The sequence below is a fragment of the Octopus sinensis genome, linkage group LG5 (genome assembly GCF_006345805.1).
Source record: "Octopus sinensis linkage group LG5, ASM634580v1, whole genome shotgun sequence".
Taxonomy (NCBI): Eukaryota; Metazoa; Mollusca; class Cephalopoda; order Octopoda; family Octopodidae; genus Octopus; species Octopus sinensis.
Window position 1 is genome coordinate 42,011,055 of NC_043001.1, and position 18,902 is coordinate 42,029,956.

General features: G+C 37.7%; 1 protein-coding gene across 5 annotated transcripts in view; it reads right to left on the reverse strand.

Annotated features, from left to right (window-relative positions):
• The window catches only part of LOC115211787 (PH and SEC7 domain-containing protein), a 197,482-nt gene that overhangs the window by 91,245 nt on the left and 87,335 nt on the right, over positions 1-18,902 (reverse strand). For all 5 annotated transcript variants that reach the window (XM_029780473.2, XM_029780476.2, XM_029780474.2 and 2 more), the window contains one exon: positions 9,759-11,541. In XM_029780473.2, coding sequence (XP_029636333.1) covers positions 9,759-11,497 — 1,739 coding nt within the window. In that variant the 5' untranslated portion in view covers positions 11,498-11,541. The remainder of the gene's footprint in view (positions 1-9,758; positions 11,542-18,902) is intronic.

Here is an 18,902-nt window from a genome sequence, read left to right on the forward strand (position 1 = left end):
AATGAAAATTATACATATATAATTGTAATTTAATAAACTTTAAACCATGCAGTAATGTATATTGCATTAAAACTTTTTTAGATCAGAAACAATAGAAAACTGGCTTTATGTTACCCTCAATGTAATAGATTTTGGATATTAACATATGTATATTTCATCCAATTAGCCTACTTACTTTCAACTTAAATTTTGGTGTTAATGGATAAGCATTCCCCACTATTAGTCTATTAAATTACAGGTGTAGTAAGACCTGCGTTTCTTTTAGTTTCCATGTACGAGATCCACTGACAGCCAAATAATAACTCTTCCATTTGATAGTCTGTATTTTAAAATAATATCATAATTTTGTCAATTAAATCACTCTTAAATCATTTTAAATAAGTCACTTATTAATATGATTAGGAATAGTATGAATTAAATCCTTTCTGTGCAAGAGTTTCAGCTAACCTTAAAATTATAGTACTTATTAATGCTTCAGGATATCATGCTGCCTCTGAAATTATAAATCAATTTAATGAAATAATCTAAGAAGTGACATTAAGACCTAACTTCTAAGTAAAAAGTAGCTATATCCTCTGATAAAATTTTTTTTTTTTTTAAATATAAATTTAGAAATATAAAATTTAGTATGAACATAAAATAAAGATATCAAATAATCTAACAAACACAAAAATTAAGAATGCCATAAAATATGTTACTTTAAATTCAATCATTTCAGCAAACAAAAGTATGCCTTGTAAAAAAAAAAAAAAAATCAACAAAGAAATTTCTAAATTTTTTAAAATAAAATTCTTGGAATATTACAGTTCATATGATTGAAATTAATACATTTTTGCTTTGATTATTAAACAGCTAGATGGAACAGACATAGTAAATCATGTTTTTCTCTAGGTTATGGACAAGAAAGGAAGACATATATTTTATAAATATAGTCAACATAATTTCTAATATTGACACAAAGTCCAAGATGTTTTAGAGTAAAGGACTAATGATATCATGGTCATTTCCAAATAAAATCATTATAGAAATGATTGGAAAGTATGTCCCAAAGTAAGTTCACAGAATGGGAACCAGTTTCAAAATAAAGGTAATTCCACAGTTACTCCCCTTGAATAATGAACTTGAAAATCCTTCTGGTCCATTTTTCTGATTGTGTGTGTAACAAAGAATTTACGAACACACATACACGTGTGTGAACTTAGTATGTGATAGATGCACTGAAGCGGTATGTATTAGGAAATGTTTATTCTAAAATGCCAAAATGGTTCACAAGTAGTTGATAGTTTTTGTTACCTCAGAAATGTAATAAACAAGGGAAGTGGTTGCTCTGAAAGTATAGCAGCCCATGTTAGAATGAGCTGGAAGTTCAGAGAGCTGCTACTGCTACTGACAACAAAGATTTTTTTTAAATTTTAGAATAAAGAGCAGATTGCATGATAATTGTGCTAAAACTGTTATGTTGTTTTGGCAGTTCACTGTCTCTGAGCAACAAATCATGACAAAACGAACGATTTTCTGAATGTCTGTCCAGTATATCAACCATGGCTATGCATCTCCCTCAACCCAGTTTGGTGGTGCTGTAGAGATGAGAAGTACCAATTTTTTTTTATCTCTTGTTCAACTAACAGAAAAAGGCTCACAAACAACTTCCCACAAAAGAAATCTATTCAGTCAGCTGCCAGCTTTAGACTCAATATAATCATACTAGTAATACAGATGCTCAGTTCTCAACCACAGTAATCACAGAATTCATTTTCACAATCACAACATACCAACAAATACAATCAACACGATCAGCTTTCATTTCTCAGGAAATGGACTTTGGTGAATCTCACAGAAATTGCAACTGATCAAGAAGAAGATTCAGGACTTTCAGATCTTTATAAAAATTTCATTTTTCTACTTGATACGTTCAGAAGCTTTTGAAACACTTTTGAATAGCAGACCATTCTCACAGCAAGCAATTCCATCAATAGCTAAATCATTCTCATTTACATTTTTCTTTCATTTATTTTGTTATTTTTCATGCAATTATAGCTCATTTATAGCTCAACTGTTTTGCACAGGTATTTTGTATTTCCTTTCAATTGTTATTTTTTTTTTCCATGTTGGTTTGTTTACCATACAAACATACAGCATAAATTTTTCTACCCATAGAAAAATGATATCAGCCATTTCTTCAGCTACTCTCATTAAAAAGCATCAGAAAAAAACTGAATCAACTCAAATGTGTGTTTCTTAAGATTTCATTCAGTCTTTCCCAAGCATCTGTATCAACTCACAAATCAAACACATTTGAATATTTACACCTTGTATACATATCATACAGCCTCTCTATATAAACAGCTGAACTGATGGTCCAATATATGAATGACTCGATTTCTCCTGCACATTTTCACGATCATTCTTCTTAGATTTAAAAATGTACAGCAACTAATACTTATTCTTTTTCTTTTCTTTATTACACATGTACAAACATGTAATAGTTGACTATCTGATGAGGAAGTCATGAAGTTTATTTGCTACTATTAACCTGCCATGCTTGCTTCTGTTAGTCTACATACTCACATACACAGGCAAAAATATATACATCCACATTAACTAAATGAAAATCTCACCCTTCATCAAATTTGGCATTATTCAGCTCTTCACATCTGTTAAACACCATTCTACTAGTTATCAATTACTGCTACAGCTGACAACATTCGATTTAGTTAAATCTACTCTATGTATAATATATAAACTGATCTAACAAATTAACTTCACAGCTGAGGAAACTACAAATGGGAATCACATTAGCAAAAAGTTGGCTCCAGCCTAGCACATCAACACCCTTACACAAACACACACTTTGAACTAGCACACAAGAGAACACATACATATATGCTGCCACACACAAATATGAATTCAAATTTGATCTTCACTTCCCTTGAATTGAACTCTCCTATTATACTCTCAATATGAAGAAAAAGAAACTTCATTTTAAAAATATTATTCAGCACATTCATTCATGTTCTGTTTTCATTTTCCAAATGCTTAGATCATGTGGTAATGCACAAGAATCATTACCAGAATCTGTTAAAGAAGAGAGAAGATTTCTGAATACAAGAATTTGGTTCTGGTGATTCATGACCTCTTTGCTTAATTGCTGGAACAGATTTAGGAGGTGGCTGAATTCATGCTGGTCTGAAGAGAATCATGTGCTCAGTGAGTTTCCACAGTATACCTTTCCTCTTGGAAGACTTTGTACTTTGTATGGGGGAAGAATTTATGCACATATTTTCTTTCATTTAAAGAAACTACATTAGTACCACAGAAGTTATTAGAGATGGTGGTGGGGGGGGGGTGAGTGAAGGATTAGAACTAGCTGCTCTAAAGACTTTTCACCATGACTGTCACATGAATGATGACCACTTGGTTTCTCCTACACATGAAATGAAATACAAGATAATGCACTGTTCTTACTTTCACAGAAAATAGTTTGATTAGAAATATGCAACCTTCACCTTCTCATGAAAAGTTCTAAAGTTTCCTGCTTTCATTGTCATCTAATATTGGAAATGATTTTGAAGAATCTTTTTGTATTGCATTTTCTATTACAGAATTCAAATGATGAATATCAGAACTAGAACTTCCAGATATAGTGTGTACTGGGGTGGTCTGTGGATTGATCTAGTTGATAATGGAAGGAAGAAAGACTTGGGAATTGGCTTCAGCTGAAGAGAAACTTTAGGAACCATAGCTAAGAGAAGTTTGAGGAAAGACATTCTATGTTTTAATTAATTAACACAAATGTTATTCTCCTTATCTTGCTAGCCATCTTTCAAATTGTTTCTGATACTTTTCTGTTCTGTGCTTGGAACAATGGCATTGACAATAGAAAAATGAACAGTTAAAAAAATTTGGTTCACAACGTCATAATGATTGACAGGACAAAGTCCAGTTTCATTGTCTTCCCTGCAAGAAAACAATATCGACCCCTACTGTTGTAATATTGTAATTATGTCTTCCTTCTTCCAATTAAGGTCTCCATTGGTTTCTACTTCGCAAATATATTTAACTAAATCATAATATTTTTCTCTTGGTAGTCAAAAGTTGAGGTGAATGCTAATTTATCAGAACTATCCTTTGAGCTAAATATGTTGAAGACTTCAGATCCAAATACAGACAGTTTACAATGATATCCACACAACTGGCAGGGGAAAATTCTGGTTTAGATTTCCATGCTAAACTGTTATAATCTAATAATTTATAAAAGCATTTCTGGAAGAGATTCAGTGCTATCCATTGTTATATATGGTGTATAGGTAGGTGAAGTGGTGCATGAAAGAGAGACACAAATGATGACTACAAAGAGCAAGAGCATGTCTTCAATATAATATATCCAAGAAGGTGAGTGGAAGAGAGCATGGTATTAGTAAAATCAGGAAGGGTGGGTAAAAGCTGCTACGGTGCAATCCCTCCACACTCAAGCTTCATAATTTTAAAGGATAGAGGAAGGAAGAGTAATAGCATATGGATAGTGGTGTTAAGGTAGAGGATATTCACTATGCACAGATCAAGTACTTTCCTCTAAATAATAGTGGTATGGTACAGTAAGTAAAAGAGAGAGAGTACAGAAGAGGTAGCAAATAGAAGAGATGGTGGGTAAATATGAGGATACAGACTAGGCAATATGCAAGAGTGGTGTACAAGAGGGATCGGCAATACCATGCATTACCACACGATATGGTCCTTCATCGTTTCTTTTATCAAATTTAGTATCTTGAGACAATTTTTACCACCTCATCCCAAGTCTTCCTCAGTTTTTGCTTTTTTACAGATACCATGCACTTACAGAGCTTAGCACTTCTTTATGTAGCTGCCATCCTCGATTTGTACCACATACTCACACCAGTAGTTTCCTCTCTTGCACACTACATCTGATTCCTCTTATACACTTATCAGTTCATTTACATTTTGTTGTTCATGCACACTAACAAGGAATATCTAACAAAGTATGCTTGCTTCATTTCTTTCTCAACTTAGAAGATCTTTCATGTTACCATGCAGCAATGCACTTCACACACAAGCATCTTACAATTGTCAGCAGAGTTCACGGATCTTCCTCCGACTCATTCTGGATATCATGCTTTCAGAACACTAGCTCTTGTCACTGCTTATGAGGTCACCCAGACAACAAGCATGCTATTGACAGATTCAACTGGATATTTGAGAACAATTACTTCCCAGGAGCTCAGTCCTTATTACCTAGTGTACCTGCTGCATGTGTCTACTGTTAACACTGAGTATAACTTAAAGAATTTCTATCAATTTCTTTTCTTCAAATGAAGTACAACTATTTCCCTTATGCTATAAAGATTCTGTCTTCCTCCCTACTTATTAAAATTTTTTTTTTTTAAATTTACCTTAAGGCACATCAACTGCAGATTTTGCTTCCATGTTTGGAACTTTTGCTTCAATTGTTTAAGAGATTTTGCAATGAGAGCTAAGTTACCAGCATACAGGGGTTTCCAAGGACACTCACTCACTCACTCAAGCTCTTGCGGAATTCCTGAGACTTTTCAATAATGAGATGAAAGGCAAAAATATGGCCTGCAGTAGATTGATTTAGCACGAATATGGTTTTAACAGGAGAGCACTAATGAACCCCTACCAACATATTTCATTGCTGACTGTCTCCCAACATACCTTTAGCCCCCATTCTTTTATCTACACAGACTTCTTTCTTGCATGCTACATCTGATTCCTCTTATGCTCAGTTTTTCTCTCTGCCCATTTGTACTAAGTTATTCTGAAGCACTTACACTGCACATCCAACAGAACAAGCCTGCTTCATTTCCTTCTAGTCTTCTCAAGTTCTTTGTATTCAAGGCTCATGTCTCACTATCATATAGCATCACAGTTCTAACAACAACATCATACAATCTGCTTGTCACTCTGAGGGAAAAGACAATTGTTAGCAGTAGCAGTAGAAGCTCCCTGAACTTTTTCCAGTCTGTTCTTACTCTGGCTACCATACTTTCAGAGTAACTATCTTCCTTACTAATTATGTCTTCTAGATAACAAAAACTTCTAGTGAGCCATCTGGATATTTAAGAGTCTACTTCTGGATTACTCCAAGTACATACCATGCTAGTGCATCTGTCACATATGAAGCTTATGTTCTTTGTTAGTCTGCCTGTGATTCCACAGTTGTGTGCAAAGCTTACACTGTGTAAAGTATATGGAGTTTATAACAAATTGTTTCTTGCATATTGAGCAAAACCATTTCCCTGAAAATACTAAGCCTGTCTTGTTTCCTACTTACTAAAGTCTTAGTCTTTGCTAAGTTTACCTTAAGGCTTTTCAATTTTAGGTTTAGCTTCTGTGAGTCTTAAACTATGATAGCCTGTAGGACTAGGATGACTATAAGAGAACTGAACCTTGATAAACATCTATTTTCATGCTAAATTCATCACCAAAATTGTTGACAACTCTCGCTTTACTTAATGAATCTTTGTACAAAGCATGTACAGCCCTCACAAGCCATTTGTCTATACCTAATTTCTTCAATGACCACCAAATTACTGAAAATGGTACTCTGTTAAATGCTTTCTCAAAACAATGAAAGTTAGGAATAGTGGTTAATTCTTAGCCAAGTATTTCTCCAGCAAGTTGCTGCATAGAGAAGATTGCATCTTCTAGGCATGAAGTCTAACTGCATTTCAACTATGTCCACTATCACAAATCAATTGTGCTATGATTCTCCTTCATAACCTGATCCAGTAGTTTGATTCCTCTTAAATGCTGCTCTCTAAGGCCTTTGTGCAGTGTATGATGATTCTGCTATGCCAGTCATTAAGTATGATACCTTCCTGTATGATTTGATTAACTATCCAGATGGTGATCATGTATCCTACCAAACCAGATACTTTGAATGTCTCTGCAACTATCCCTGATAGACCACCAGCTTCCCCTCTTTTATTGTATTCATCCATTGTTCAGCTAACAGTATACCTATCCAACTCCTGCTGTTACTATTACCCACCAGAAGAATTTGTACTGCTTTCTCTTGTCTAAGGAATTTGGTGGAGGAACCATCCCCTTTTACCTCTTGCACACACCCACTTATCTCTGCTCCAGTATTTCTGCAATCTCACCAGACTTACTTTTCATCGTGCTTATGTTTATAGTTGCAGCCCTAAAGTTTTGGAATCAGTGGGAAGAAAGCTGTTTGGTTTTTTTGTTCATAACTGTTTGGCAGTATCTGCACTCATGAGGAATAAGAAAAATTGTGCTGCAGCTTGCCAGCTTTACATAAATAATCACATAAATAATCATATTTGTCCCTTCAAATAATTTGTCATCATTCATTCATTCTCCAATACTTGCTACATATGGTATATGCGCCAACTACAATTATCATCATTATATAACAAATATTTGTAATGCCGTTAACATTACCATTATTGTCAGCATATGCATATATAAGTACAAAAATTATAAGTGTCTGAATCAGATGCAGACAATTTTTTTTAAAGTCTAAAAGTGCCTGTTACAAATTATATAACCTCACTGTATTTACCAATAGCTAAACTGGAACTGAATCCCTGGGTTAAACAGCATAGCACAGTCAAAATGTGGCTGAAATGCTTCCTGCTCAGGCTTTAAAGTTATTTTCTATACAAGTTACTGGCAGTCATCAGACAAGCTACACTCCATGGATGAAGACGTTTTAATAAAACTGAGCAAAAATAATATACATGGAATGGAAGAGAAAGATACAACAGAACATTTGCCAAGCCTTGAAAACACAAGAACTTGGCTGCCCAGCTCTTTAAGTACATCAACTTAATGAAGTATGGATTATAAAAAAAATTATCTTTGCTCTAAATAGTCATCTCCATTTATTTGTTGCACAACTAGAGCATTGTTTTATAACATTTGGCTTAAACCACAGGTAAATGAAACAGACGCAAGCTTTATATGAAAAGCAATAAGGTTTCACAGCTACTCATACAACCAGGCTCAAATGCATTATAAGATCATTATGAACTGAAAGATAAATTGTTTTAGATCTGTGCGTATGTTGGGGTTCTACCTTAAAGAGTTTTAGAACCTGGAACTATGTGGTTGGGAAGCAAACTTCTTACCACACAGACTTCATATGGACACTTATTTTATCAATATATTCATCGCACCACAAAAATAAAGACAAAAGAAACCAAATGTAAACACACACACACAGACATGCTTTCCATAACAGTTTTTATCGATGAAAGAAATCTCAGGGAAGGTTTTTGTCAACCGTGTCTATAGGAGAAAACACCTGCATTAGATGCTGTGCATTGGGAATGAATTTCTTCAGGGGGGATATGAGAAAGGTTAGGAGAGAGAAGGTGGTTAGGAAGGAGAAAAGAATGTAAGTAGGCTGGTATAAAAAGATATATAAATATAAATACATATAGATAAATAGAATGATACACATGTATACATACACAAAAATACTGACAAAATCATTTGCATTGCCAGTAGTATTTAATGTATGGTATTTCTTAACAGAAAAAATGAACATCAATGAAAAATCTCAAGAAATTCCAGTTGAAGTGGTGAGTTCTATTAAATTGTTACCAATAAAAATGTAAAAATGTACAGAAAGAAAATAGGTTTACTTTAGATTTACTACTTTTTCTTCAGCAAACTTTTGAATCTTCAAAAATACTTCTGCATTAATTGTACTAGCTTAACCTCTCGGCTTTATAAATAAATAAATAAATAAATAATGACTAAAAAACAATTTCCAGTGTCCTCTTGCTTCACCTTTTTCTGCTTTTCTGCAATCAAATACCCACCAATTATCAAGTTTTAACACTTCTCATAGTATAATTTAGTATTTTGTTTTTAATTTAGTGTAATTCAATCTCCCCATCTATTTTCAACAAATCAGGAGACTAAAATCTCAACTTCTTGCTGAAACTGATTCTGTACTGAGTGCACCATTAGTTATACAGTATTACCAAAATTTATTTTAAGATTGCAAAATCATTGAATACTTAGTAATAAAAATAAATCAGTTCTCTTTCTATCCTCTCAAGAGGTAACTAATCACTACCAAATTTACCCTACAATTTTCTGTAGAGACACATGAATTGCTTATACATTGATAGTCATACCTCCTCACCTTATTTGCCTGAAAACTGATTTTGACTGTCAATTGATTTCTGTCAAAAAAGAGATTTTTTTTCAACAAATATATCGAAACAGCTTAGCATAGTGAAAACTTGACTCCACCAATCTTTGTATACTATGTACCACCAAAAACACACGCACTAACATCATATATCTACAGATCATAGCTACACTTGTTCTCTATTCCTAATAAAGGATTTTTTTTTTAATGGAAATACTAAAATACCTAGTGAAAACTTCCTTTTCATCCTTTTATTCTATCTTGCAACAATATCATTTAACAAATGAATTTTTACAGCTATATCACCTTCCATCAGAAAATAATCTTTAAACTTAAAATGTCAGTATTATAGGAAATGATTCATTAAATATAACATTTTCTGTAAATAAAAATAAATCTAATAAATTTACTTACAAATTTAACCAGTTCTAAAAGTTTTAGCTACAGTTGACATTCTAGTCTTTTATCCTGGATTACAGAATAAAACAGTTAAAACAATAGTTTAGCACCACAGAAGAGAAATACCTAAATGAAAAAAAACTATTTCAAAAAAGGCTAATATGGGAAATTTTATAAATATACTCACTTTTTACAGAGATGTCTTGAGACATCAGATTTACGAAATCCATCCAAATTGTAAAGCCGTTTAGCTAAGCGAGCAGCTGATGGACGATCCACACTTTTGAATGGTTGGTGATATAAGCAATCAGAATCTAAATGTTCATTGCCAGGTTCCACAGTTTCTCGAAGACTAGTTATAAAATCAGGTTTATTGTCTACTCCTATAAAAGCTTCCTTTGATACACCCTCCTCAGCAGACTCAACACCAATGCGGGAATTAAGTATTGATGCTACAAGGTTAGAAGTTGGTGCTTCTATTTTCCTATCAGTTGCCTCTGAAGAGACTGGTGACTGTGGTTCTAGAAGACTGGAAAGAGGTCCACCGTCATTACATACTCCTGAAGGAATGTTTGAGTCTGTAGCACCTTCAACTGAGGAATCCACTTTAGAACAAGTGGAAGCAGCATCTTTTGTTTTAGTCTCCTTACCTTTAGGTTTGATAGCCCGTGGTTCATCAAGGCTTATGAAACCTGGCATGAAGACACGATCAGATGATTTTTCACTTGATTTCCGTTCCGGTGAGCTCTGCAGACTCCTTGAAACAGGCACCAGTCCATCCTTATCACCTAATTTCTCCAGAGAGGATCCAGAGCTCTGATATGCAAGAGTATCTAGAGAGTAAGCCAAATTATCATCATCTATATCAATGCTGACTAATGTGATATCAGTGCCTGACTGTAGATAGTTTTCATGGCTTTTACTTGTACGAACCAATGAATGACTGCCTCTTGAAGCAGCAACTATTTTTTCAGCACTTTTACTCGTTACTATATTCGATTTTACTTCATTGTCTGATGATGATGATGCCATTGTGCTGCTTTTATCATCTGAAGACTCCACTACTTCAGGACTGGGCTCAGAATCACTATTTGATAGACTTCGTTTGGAGCTCTCCTTCATTGTGAATAATTGTGTGCATTGTTGTTGCTGATAATATTGATGGTTGGCAGGGTCAAGAGGATGGGGTTCAAACTGATCCCAAGATTCCATAGAACTGGAGGGAGTTTGTCGCAGAGACGGAATGAACTCCTCTGGACTTGCAATGGGAGGACTTGACATAGAAAGAGGTGGTGATGGCCAGTTCATGTTACCATCATTTCTATTGTCTGCAGGAGCAGACTCAACCCGACCAAGAGGTGTGTGTACTGTTTTGGGGTTATCAGGCCCGCTAAAAGAGTGATGCCGGGGCGCCCCTACTACTCTGTTTTCATTCACTTTCTTCTCGGCTGCTATGCGATTGAACTCTGCAGAGATGAGACAAATTTCTTCATCATCATCATCTTCTTCTTCTTCTTCTTCTTCTTCTGCAATATTACTGCCATAAACCATTTGCTTATAAGGCACCTTTTTGGGACTGTCTACCTTTTTGGGAGATTTGTGTGGAGCTGTTGTCTTAATGATCATATCACCTGTCATGACAAATGTCTCAAAACCAGTTCCTTTGCCTGGAGACTCTGCAGGAGTTCCTTCTTTTGGGGATTCTTTTTTAGTGGTTGCATTGGGTGTGCACTGAGCCACGGCATCCAAGATACCGTTCTCAAAGCACATGGCCTTTACATAGCTGTCGTTGTGTTTAGGGTTAACATCTGAAGGACGACGTAACTTGCCATTACTGCTAGCAGAGCTTTTATGCAGACTGCAAGATACTGGGATTGGGATGCGGGATGGACTGCTGGAGACCCTGTCAACCATCTTGACTGGCATCAAACTCTGGTTCCTTCTGTTTGGCCATTAGTCATTTGCTCTTTCTGCAAAGAAGAAAAGAAAAAAAATTGAAGAATTTAACAATCAGTCACTTGGATTAGCCAATAATTAAATCCAACATTAATGAAATGGAAAAAAAAATTGATGTTTTCAGAACTTTATAAACTATGCAATTTGCAATTTTCCTTCTGTTTCATTTACAAATTTTTGTTTACAACATAATATATTAGTATAACAATATTTCAATGAATTTAATTTGTGAAGTATTATATATACTTGTATTTTGTTTATATGAGTTGTTAATGATGAACAAATTTCACAGATTGTAAACATTAGATTTTTAATGAAACAATATTTGAAGGATTTAGTTTCTGTCATTATGTACTCTAGCTGATAATGATACAAATTTATTTCATATAAGGTTACATCACACTTGTTCTCTATGCTATTAGTAAGTGTATTTTATATGTGACACCAGACAATAAACAAAGACATTTGAAATAAGTTTTACTATGATGTATGTTGTTACAGAGAGAAATTCAATGGCTGTCAAAGAGAAACTGTATGAAAGTTTCTATTCCCTTTTTAAAACAGTGGTTGAATTCTTACAAGACTCTTATTCTGTTCTTTGTGATGAACTAAGAAACATCAAGCATGACATTGCTTCTATGACAGATATTGTTCAATAAAGTTAATTGGTAACTGCAAGGAAAAGAGATGAAACTTTATCAAAGTAAAATCAGCCCAATCACATTGGACTAGGGTTTGTGTTTACTTTTTGATTACAAAAGGACAAAGCTCTTAGAAGCTAGAGGTTATGTTTAGGGAGAAATAAGTACCTAGCAAACTTGTGACTAAGTACTTAAGAGCATTTATACATTTGTGAAAATTAAGTTAATTTCTCAAACTATGCATTCTTTTATAAAAATGTCTTCCTATAATAATATAGCATTAAGTGGCAGAAATCTCCAATTTCGTGAGTTTTCCTTTCAACCTAAATAATAATCTAATCACTTAACAAAAAAAAAAACAAAAATCCAAATATGAAATATCCAATTATTCTAAAAGTAACTGAATATTTTAGCAGAAAATTACTTAAAATAGTGAAGTTCTGTTTAAAACTGGTTGAAAGGTAAACCTCATATATGTAATTGTATTACATCAAATACTAGTAATGATATTTCTGAATGTAAATGACTTAAATAATTCTGAAGTTCATTCAAGAAAAAAAAATTGAGCATAAAGAAAAACAGAATTTAAGTCCAAAATAGAAAAGGCTTTCAGGTATAGCAAATTGGTGCCAGGAAGAATTTTGATATTTTGGAAAATTCCCAAGCTGTAAGCAAGTATACTTTACAACAGATATTTATAGAACATCCATGGATAGATAAGAAAAAAAAGAGAACTAGACCAAAATATATAAAACAAAAAAAATACTAGAAATTAAATGTTTACACGATAAATCAAGATTACATTGAATTTTTTAATTTTGCATCTGAAACTAAATATTATAATCAACAGATACAGACAACTGTTTATAGCTTTTCAGTTTACTTACTGTCATAAAAAAGGAGATACAAAGTAAGAGAACTACTTTTGTTATTAAGGAAATATTTTCCAATATAATGCATTAGAAGTATTATGCTACTAAACTGTGAAATGTAGACAGTAAAGGATGAAAAAATTTCAGAAGCTATTATGATTTATAGAATATATCTAAAATGTAGGAACTTTGAAAAAGAGACATCAATATTTACAAGAAGGTAATGGAGTGAGTGCATATTATAAACCAGCTAATAACAACCTAAAGAAGGTAGATCACTGGATCCTTCAAATGGATTTAAAATTCTACTGAATCACAAGTTCTTGTTCTTAGACTGCAAGTAAAGGAGAGTGTGGTTTTGTTCTTAAAATATATATACATGTAACTTCATATATTGAGTAACCCTCATTAGTTTTGCTCAAGTAGATCTATGTGTGAAGATAACCAATCAATTGCTAGAGTACAATACACATACCTGGCAGCACAGGAATTTCAAAATGCACTGCACTCTCCACCATACATTCTGCTGTTTGATTGCCATTTATTACCACATCATTCACTCAGACAGACTGTATCATTGTTTAGTTGTAGAAAATTTGGTTGCTGTGTCTATCAGGTTAACCAACACTGTAGAAGCATCTTTCTTTTACTCATGTCATAGTTGGTTGTGTGAAATCCTTTCTAGTATAGGCACAAGGCTTGAAATTTTGGGGAGGGGGATATGTCAATTACATTGACCCCCAGTACACAACAGGTACTTAATTTATAATAAGAGTATTGCTGGCTGAGAGATATCTCATTGTAGAGGAATAGTATTTAACTGCTATTTCTAAATTTGGTATGTGGTGAAGCAATTTGCTGAACCCTTTTTTGTATAAGATTACCGATAAAGGTTATTTTAACATACCAAACTACTTGGTAAAATTATTAATTAATTTTATTCTTTATTATTCTTCAGGATTTTTTTTTTTTATCTAGTTTCAGCTCACGAGCTGTGACCATGCTGGGGCACCACCATTTGGTGTTGCTACATGATTTTACTTCATGAATGCTTTTTAGCAACTGCCATTTGGTGCATGAGAGAGTTCGATGCAGCTACCCTCATCTGCACCTCCTGCCATGAAGTTGGTTCATCTGGGACACCTGACAGGAAGAGATCCAGTTTTATTTTAAAGACATCTGCATCCACCCATGCAGGTCTCTCAGGTTCTTCGGGAGGATATTGAAGAGCTGTGGGCCTCTGAAGCCCAGGCTATCACAGTATCTTGTCCTACATCTTGATGGCAAATTTGGAGTCCTTGGCACCATGCAGTGGCGCCCAGTTCTAGCATTTGTGTAACTCTCGATGCCAAAGTTTGAGTATATTATGGCATATCTTTCTCGCCTATGCTCTAAGGAATAGAGTCTTAATCTCTTGAGTCTTTCCCAGTAGCTTATATGCTGCACAGAGGCTATCTTCTTCATGTAGCTTCGTTGGATCGCCTCAAGTTCTGTGATTAACTTGACACTAGATGGTGACCATAGCTGAGAGCAATAGTCAAAGTGGCTTAGGACAACTGTCCTCCAGAAGACCATCATGGTTTCCTGGTCTCTCGTTCTAAAGGTTCTAAGAATCCATCCGGTCAGCCGCCTACATTTCATTGCCAATTTAGCAACATGCACATGAAAGGTTGCATCATCACTCATGTAAATACCCAGGTCTCGCACTGATTGTGCCTCTGGGATTGCAATCCCTCCAGGTCCAGTGTATTTATTGGGTATTCCATTTAGTTTTGCATGCTGATAGCATAAAGCTTGAAACTTTTCAGCATTGAACTGCATGCTATTCTTTATATTTTGTCCAGCTCACATTGCAGGTGCTTAGTGTCTTCAGGGTTCTGTATTGCCTGTGGAACTTTTGTATCATCTGCATAACTTGTGATCGTGGCTCTCTGCGTGGCTGAGGGCATGTCTGAGAGGGCCATTATGAACAGTAGTGGTCCCAAAACAGTGCCTTGCGGAACACCGCTCACTATTTGCGTGTTAATGGACTTCTATCCTTCATATATATATATGTATACATGTATACAAATATATATACACATATATATATATATACACACACACACACACACACATATATATACAGACATATATATACACACACACACACACACACACATATATATATACACACACACACATATATACACATATATATACACACACACACACACACATACATATATATACACACACACATATACACATATATACACACACACACACACACATATATATATACACATACACACACACACACATATATACACATATATAACGGGAAGCTTTATGAAAATAGACAAAAGACGAAGGCAGGTGGAAAACAAACAAACAATTGTATTAGTATGGCGCTCAGGAAATATAAATAAAACAAGTCTTTAACGTTTCAAGCCTACGCTCTTCAACAGAAAGATACACAGAGAGAAAAAAAACACAGAAAGAAGGAGAGAAAAAAAATGCGTGCAGTAACTAACGAATCAACATGGCGATCTGATTTCGGCCAGAAGTCAAAGATCAAACATGAGACGCGAGAGCGAAATAAGGGGAGATAATAGGGTTGATAATAGGGTTGAATGACCACCTATTAGTGCGTAGGAGGGGGTCTGGACGTGTGTATGTATAGGGTTGGTGTATGTATTAGTATGTATAAGGGTGTGTGTGTGTGTGTGTATGAGAGAGTATTAGTGCGTAGGATAGGTCTGGACAGGTGTATGTATGGGGTTGGTGTATGTATTAGTACGTATTAGTATGTATAAGTGTGTGTGTGTGTGTGTATGAGAGAGTATAAGTGCGTATGAGGGGTCTGTATGTATGAGGGGTCTGTATGTATGAGGGGTCTGTGTGTATGTATAGGGTTGGTGTATGTATTAGTATGTATTAGTACGTATTAGTATGTATTAGTTGGTGTATGTATTAGTATGGCACATCATATATGATGTGATGTGTAAAGTCATGTGGTGTAGTGAGGAGAAGAGGGGGGGAGAAGAGGGGGAGGGGAGGGGAAGAAGAGGGGGAGGGGGAGAGAAGGGGAGTGAGGGGGCAGAGGGAAGGGGAAGAGGGAAGGAGGGAGGGAGAAAGAGGGAAGGGAAGGGGAGTAGGGGTGAAAGGATGAAGGACTGAAGAAGTAGGGGTCGGGGGGGGAAGGATAGGTGAGGAGGGGGGAGAGGGGGTTAGATGAGGAGGGGGGAGAGTTGAGACCAAATGGCGTATAAGAGCGAAGAGAGAAGATTAATTCCTGTTCACGGCGCAAACGGGAAGCTGGATGGCCTCTGTGTAAGGACAAACCGAACACAGATAGGTGTTGCAAGGAGTGACCGGTGGAGCGGAAATGGCGTGAGACCGGTGTGTCGTTCGCAAGGTGGATGTCACGAAGGTGTTCCGCGAACCGGTCAGCCAAGCGGCGTCCCGTTTGTCCGATGTACAAGAAATTGCAGAGAGAGCAAGAGACGCAATAGATAATATTGCTGGAGGTGCAGGTGAAGGAGTGGATGATGGGATAGGGTCAATGGTGGGTGCTAGTGAGGTGGGTGGTGTTGGAGAGGTAAGGGCAAGTGCGGCAACGTGGGCGGGAGCAGGGGAACGAGCCGGGTTGGGAGGTAGGGTCAGGGAAGGAGCTATGGACTAAAAGGTCTCGAAGGTTGTGGGCTCGTTTGAAAGAGGGGAGGGGTCGGTTAGGGAAGAGGTGTGAAGTGGACGGGTCGGACTGGAGATGACGGAAAGCTCGAAGAATGGTGCGTGGAGTGGTAAGTGAGGGGAAAAGGGAGGCGGGAGACTACAGGGCGGGTTCGGGGAGAGAGAGCAGCTACATGGTCCACAGACCGTGCTCTGGCAAGGGCGGTGTGGATAGTGGCGAGGGGGTATCCACGTAGGGTGAAGTGGTGAGCCATACGTTGAGACTGAGTCTCAAAGTCATGGTCGTCACTACAGAGCCTACGTAGACGGAGGAATTGGGAATAGGGGATGGAAAGCTTGGTGTGTTCTGGGTGGGAGGAAGAGAAGTTGAGGTATGAGTGTGAGTCTGTGTGTTTGTAGTGAATGGAGGTGGTAAGAGTGGAGTGAAGAATGCTAACCGAAATGTCGAGGAAGGAGACAGAGGTGTTGGAGATAGTGGAAGTGAAGTGGAGGGCTGGATGGAAAGATTGGACGAAAGAGAGGAAGGAATCTAGATGTTCACGGGAGAGTGAGGTGGCACCGATAATGTCGTCAATGTAACGACCATATAGTTCAGGAGTGGGACCAGTGAAATTAGAGAATATTTGGGCCTCAACATAGCCAACGAACAGGTTCGCATAGTTGGGGCCCATTCGCGTTCCCATGGCCACTCCCGAGACCTGATGGTAGAACTCGCCCGCGAACGAGAAGCAGTTTAGAGTAAGGACAAGTTCGGCTAGACGAATGAGTGTGGAGGTGTCAGGTACAGGGTTAGAGCGGAGGTCAAGAAAGTGTCGAAGGGCCTGCAGTCCTTCATGGTGAGGGATAACAGTATAGAGGCTTTGGATGTCCATAGTAAAAAGGATTTTGGAGGAGCCGGGAGGAAAGGAGAAAGAGTTGAAAAGCCGGAGAGCATGGTTGGTATCATGGATGTGGGAGGGAAGAGATGCCACTAGGGGGGCAAGGACACGGTAGAGGTATTTAGAGATGAGCTCCGTGGGGCAGTTACAGGCGGAGACGATGGGGCGGCCAGGGTTGTTGGGTTTGTGGATTTTGGGGAGGAAGTAAATGGTGGGGGTACGTGGGGTTCGCACAATTAGGTTGGATGCGGTGCGGGGGAGACGGGAGGACGAGATGAGGTCGCGGACAGTAGAGGATACCGTCTGTTGGTAGCTACGTGTGGGGTTAGAGGGCAGAGGGGAATAGAAGGAGGTGTCATTGAGTTGGCGGAAAGCCTCAGCCTATAGAGGTCCGCGCGCCACACCACTACAGCTCCACCCTTGTCAGCCGGTTTGATGATAATGTCAGCGCGCCGTTGGAGGGAACGAAGAGCCAAGAGCTCAGCCGGGGAGATGTTGAGGCGGCGTTGGCGCCTGGAGAAGTTGAACCGCTCCAATGCACGCTGACAAGCGCCCGCGAAAAGATCCACTGCTAGGATCTGGCCAGGGGCAGGCGTCCACGGGGATGGTCGGCGGCCCAGGCCAGTGAAGCAGTCCTTTTCATTGGGTGTGGGTGGCGAGTCGTGGTAATGCGCACCCAACCGGACACGGCGCACAAAGCTGTGGACATCAACTCGCGTCTGGAATTCCTTACAGGATGGAGTGAGGGGAATGAAACGCAGACCCCTACCAAGGACGGAGCGTTCAGCCGCAGATAGGGGAAGATCGGGGGGAATGGTAACAACAGACGGAAGTGGAGAAGGGGTGGGTGGAATAGAAGTAGGAGGGGTGGTAGGTCTCGTGGAGGTCTGAGGGGGAGGGATTGGGGAGGTGTGTGTGGGGGGGTTGGGGGGGGGGCAGTAGGGTTAGGTGTAGGTGGATGGAACCTATCGGGAGGGGAGAAGGGGTTGTAGGGAGGGGCAGTGGGGTTAGGTGTGGGTGGATGGAGCCTATCGGGAGGGGAGAAGGGTGGTGGAGGAGTTGGGGTAGTGGCGTCGGGTAGGGTGGAATGGAAGAGTGATTGGAGTTTACGAAGTTTGGTATCAGAAAGAAATTGATGGAAGAGTTGATTCAAATGGATAATGAAGCATAGCGTGTTTGGAGCATAGAGAGGCGGCAGAGAGGAGAAGAAGGTGGAGAAAGCAGGAGGAAGAAGGCGGTTGATGGCATGTAGTTTAGAGAGATTGGAGCGAATGGTGGCCTGCATAAGGCGGTAAGATGTGGTGCGGAG